Below are 4,927 nucleotides of genomic sequence, written 5' to 3' on the forward strand. Positions count from 1 at the left end.
CCATGGGGCGGAGGGGAACCTCATGGGGGCTGCTTCATCTTTTGTCCAAGCCCTTTCTTAGGCTCCAACTGCTACTTAAGCATAAGGTCCCAGGGTCTCCACCATCCTCTCGCCTCCCCTTTGATCTTCTTGTCCTCCGAGGTGACCCCATCCACACCCTCGACCACTCCTGTGTGGCTCTGTCCGGCCCAGACCTCCCTCCTGAGTTCCAACCCTCGGAGAGGTCAGCATCTTTATCAGATATCTTTCTTTGGGGTGCAGGCTCACAGGGGACATGCTGAGTTTGAGGTGTCTCTGTCATCAGGATGATGTCCTATGGGCTGCAGGACACTTGGGCCTGGGACTCGGGGGCCCGGGAGGGGAGTCAGAAGACAGTGGGGGAGGTACCTCAGGCAGTTTGAGAAGAAGAAGGATGCATCAAGAACCGTTACAACCATGACCTACGAGTGAAGTCATTGTCCCCCGGAGTCAGGAACTCCTGGCCATGGTGGCTGTTTATCTAAGGGGCCTGGGAGCAAAGGAATTCTCCAGGCCCTCGCCTCTGTCCTGGCACGAGAGGGCCCTTTGGCTGAGCAGGCTGGGCCTGAGGCGACTAGAGGGGACTTCCTCGGGGGCGGGTGGACTTGGCTTCTCCGCAAAAGCTCCCATCTGAATGCTGTTTGCACGGTGGTTGAGCACACAAGCAGTGAGGCCACAAGGAGAGCTCCCTGTGCCTCCGTCTATTTGCAAGAATACCTGCACCGTGACCATTCCGCAGCTGATGTGTGTGACGTGCTTAGCGGAATCCCCGGCCAACTGTAAGTGCTCAATACATATTAGCCGTCATGATCGTTATTCTTTGTGTTAGCGCCATAAACTTGTCCTACATGCCATCCTACCTGGCCCAGTCTGGGGACAAGGAGATAGGACACAATTCGCACCCTCAATGAGTTCACCATTTAATGCGAGTTAGACAAATGGATAATTAGTGATATCATGGCATGAAAACTCTATCATGGAGAGAGCTCCAACTTGGGGGGCCAGGGAAAGGATGGGAAGGCTTTGTGGAGGTGGTGACATTGGTGCCTGGCCTGGAAGGATGAGAGGAGGAGGGGAGAGGGCAGCCCGTGACATTGTAGGCGCACCAGCCCCAAGGCTGGGCGCCAGGCAGGAAGGAGGTATCTGGAGCCAGGGGGTGTGCGTGTGTCCTGGGGGACACCTGGGTGGCTGTTGGCCCCAGATGCTCGTGGTCTCACCTTTGACCAAGCCAGCAGGAACCCAGCCCAGCTGGCAACACCCCTGCTGTGATATCAGGCTGACTCCATGCATGGACGGAGGGCACGGCCCCCATCCGTCCTGCCCTGCGGGAGGAGGAAGCAGCTCGCCCTGGGCAACATCCAGGCAGGCATCCTCTGCATGTCACCTGTCCGCACTGGCTGCAGCCACCCCAGCGGGGCACGGGCGGGACCAGACAGGTGCCCTCTGTAACCTGATGCTTGCTGCGTCAGCCCCAGCTTCTGGGCCCACTCCTCAGGGAGCTCCAGACAGCCTGGGGTCACACTGACCTCTTCCTGCTGGCTTCCAGGCCTCCCTGCAGCGCCCCCCGCCCCCCACGCCCCGTGAGGTCCTGTGCAACCACCACCTGGGAAGAGATGGCTGCCACAGGCCTGGGGTCCGGCTGGACCAGGGGTCCCTGGACCCAGGCAGGGTGGCACAGCCCCTGCTCGCTCACCAACACTCCTCTCCGCTGGCAACCAGCCTTGTTGGGGAACCAGTCCTGAAATGCAGGCCACTGGCGAAGGACTTCCTCCTTCCTGATAACCAGGAGTCCAGCCTTCCCCTCCTCACACCAGAACCAGCAGGAGCCTCACCGGTACAAGGCCCAGACATGGATGAGATGCAAAATGATGGAGTGATAAAGCACCCAGGCTGTGGAGTTAGGCTGCCTGGAGTGAGACCCAGCTCTGCAGCTTCCCAGCTGTGTTACCTTGCATAAGTAACTTAACCTTTCTGTGCCGTGGTTTCTTCATCCATGAGATGGGATCATCGTATTTGTTTAATGTGCTAATCCAGGGCATGGTAGGTTTTTTTTTGGGTAAAGGGCCAGAGTAACTATTTTAGGCTTTCCTGCCTTAAAGTCTCTCTTACAGCTATTCAGCTCTGCTTTGTAGCACAAATGCAGCCGTGAAGGATATGTAAATGACATAAATGAGGTGGCTGTGTCTCAATACAACTTTATTCATGGACACTGACGTTGGAACCTCCTTGAGTTTTCATGAGTCACAAAATATTTTCTCCTTTTGATATTTTGAACCATTGAAAAGTGTGTGTGTCGGGGGGGATCCGGTTCTTAGGTCACAGGCAGAAACAGGATTTGGCCTGAGGGTCCTCATGGGCAGTCCCCTCACCAATCTCTGTAAGTGATTAGGACACCCAGCGCTGTTTGGGAGCTGACACTGAACACCCAATCTGCACTTAGCTATGGTCCTGTTGGTGGCGTGAATATGGGAGGAAGTGAGTTGTCTGCAGTGGTTGGCTCGTTGGTGAGGGGCAGAACGTTGGTGATGTCTGCACAGGAGAAACAGCAGCTGATCAGAAAGCCTTTATGCCTAAGGCTACCCCTGGACAGCCATGTCCAGCGCTGCCCTCTAGCTGGCTCCTCTGTGCTTGGGGAAAGGGGCCCAGGGCACAGGCTTAGCAGCCCCATCCCCAGAGTGAGTGTCTCCTATCACATCCCAGGGTCCCCCCCCACACCCCACTGCACCCTTCCCCCCTGCACGCTCCCAGGACCTGGGGCCAGCTCCTGCCTGAGGAGACCTTGACCCAGTGCCAATGAGAAGAAGTTCATTCACAAACAGCCCCAGGCCTCGGGCGTCCTCCTGACTGGCACCAGGCAGAGCCAGCTGCCTGCTCCGTGCCTAAGGGCACATCCTTGAGCCCCAGCCCGGCTGGAGGCTTTGGAGTCTTTCTCTCTCAAGTTCTGACGAAGAACTCACTTCACTTGTGGCCTTTGTCCAGGTCACCACCGTTTCCTCAGCCCCCATCTCTCCGCAGGTGATGTGCTAAGGGCTTGGGGCTGCAGGACCTACGTCACCCCAGGTGGCTATGAGTGTGGCTGGGCAGGGTCCAACAGGTCCCCTGCACACGTCCAGGCCCCTATCTTGTTGTTCAAAACAGACTTTTAGTTGATGTCTCTGAGAAGCACAGTGGGGATGTCCTCTGTGTGCAGGAGACAGGGCCCACGTTCTCAGGCCGTGGCTGGTGGTCCTGGCGATAGCTTTCTTCCCCATCTGCCTCAGGACTCAGCCGGCACTTGCGTGTCTGTGAGCTGGTTGGAGAAGGCCCTTTCCAAGCGCAAGGTGTTATACCTGGGGGGTGGTGTGCCGGGCACCTGGGCCTCTAGGGCTTGCGGCAAGCGCAGAGCGGAGGTGAAGGTGGGCAGGTCATCGTCCATGTCCAGGACTGGGTTGTCCCGGCCCTGAGGGGTGCGGGGAGCCTCTGGGCAGGGGGGCGCCTGCCTCCGGGACCACCACTTCTTGGTTTTCTGCCACTGGCGACGGGCGATGATAGAGAGGGAGTCGATGAAGAAGACCTCAATGATCTCAATGACACAGACGATGGAACAGCTCATCCACAGGCCCAGCTGGCCGCCGAAGTTGGACAGAAGAACCTCAACCTGCGAGAGAGGCCAAGCCATCAAGAGGGGCTCTCCCCTCCAAGTGGGCCTCATGCGGGGACCCCCGATTCCCCAGGGAGCTAGCTCCAGCCTTGAACAGGTTTGGAGGGAGCAGAGGTTANCCCCCCATGACGCCCATGGCCTAGCCCCCGGAACCTGTGAGAGTTACCTGCTAGGGCAGGCCCGGAGGCTTTGCAGATGTGGCTGAGCTAAGGCTCTCGAGATGGGGACATTATCCTGGATTATCTGTGTGGGCCCTTAAACACGATCACAAGTGTCATAGAAAGAAGGCAGAGGGAGGTTTGGCTGCATCCAAAGACGCCATCAACATGACAACTGGAACACAATATTAGTCAGTTGGCTTTGAAGGTGGCAGAAGGGGCTGGGAACCAGGAGGTACAGTTTCTGGAGCTGGACCAGGCAAGGACATGGCTTGTCCCCAATGTCCCCTGGGGAAAGGAGCACAGCCCACTGACATTGACTTTAGCCCCGAAGACTCTTCAAAGCTCTGGCCCCAGTACTGTAAGAGAATGCGTTTCTGTGATTTTGAACCTCTAAGTTTGTGGTAATTTGTTACAGCATCCATAGGAAACGAATGCTGTGCTCAATACACAGTTGTGGGGTGAATAAACACGTGTGGAACCAGTGACCAAAGGAGAGCAGGAGGTGACAGAAAACAAAGGTTGTGAGAACACAGCAATACAGTTAAACTCGGCTCCATAGCCGGGGAGCGGCTGGCTCAGAGGCAGCTCTCTCTCTCTCTTGGTTAGAAAAGAGCTTAGCATGAGCTGGAGAGAGTTTGAGACCCGGGCACCAAACTGGGATTTGATGTCCTCACCCGCTGCAGGATAGAATGGTTTTCTTATTCTGTCAGTTGGTGATACTTAGGCTCCAATGTGCTGGGGCAGGGGAGGGGGCCAAGCAGAGTTTTAGAGATGGCGGTGTTTGAACCTGGCCTTGCAGGGTGAGTGGGGATAGGGGAGGGCAGCGTTCGGCATAGCAGAGAAGTTGGTGCGCCACCTAAAGTTAGCATCGCAGGGTAAGTCCCGTGACTTGGGACATGGAGCCACCAGAGGCTTTGAAGCAGGATGCCTGGGGTCTGGCTGGCCTTGTGGAGACATCTTCTAGGGTAACCTGTTGTAGTGATCAGGGAAGCAGAGCTGGGGGACAGGGAGAGCCATGGGGCGGAGGGGAACCTCATGGGGGCTGCTTCATCTTTTGTCCAAGCCCTTTCTTAGGCTCCAACTGCTACTTAAGCATAAGGTCCCAGGG

General features: G+C 56.6%; 1 protein-coding gene across 1 annotated transcript in view; it reads right to left on the bottom strand.

The window, feature by feature from the left end:
• Positions 1 to 2,193: 2,193 nt before the first annotated feature.
• SCNN1G (sodium channel epithelial 1 subunit gamma) overlaps positions 2,194 to 4,927 on the bottom strand; it is a 33,285-nt gene continuing 30,551 nt past the window's right edge. The window contains exon 13 of the mRNA XM_019649922.1: positions 2,194 to 3,655. Coding sequence (XP_019505467.1) covers positions 3,275 to 3,655 — 381 coding nt within the window. The 3' untranslated portion in view covers positions 2,194 to 3,274. The remainder of the gene's footprint in view (positions 3,656 to 4,927) is intronic.

The sequence above is a fragment of the Hipposideros armiger genome, unplaced genomic scaffold (assembly GCF_001890085.2).
Source record: "Hipposideros armiger isolate ML-2016 unplaced genomic scaffold, ASM189008v1 scaffold_135, whole genome shotgun sequence".
Lineage (NCBI taxonomy): Eukaryota > Metazoa > Chordata > Mammalia > Chiroptera > Hipposideridae > Hipposideros > Hipposideros armiger.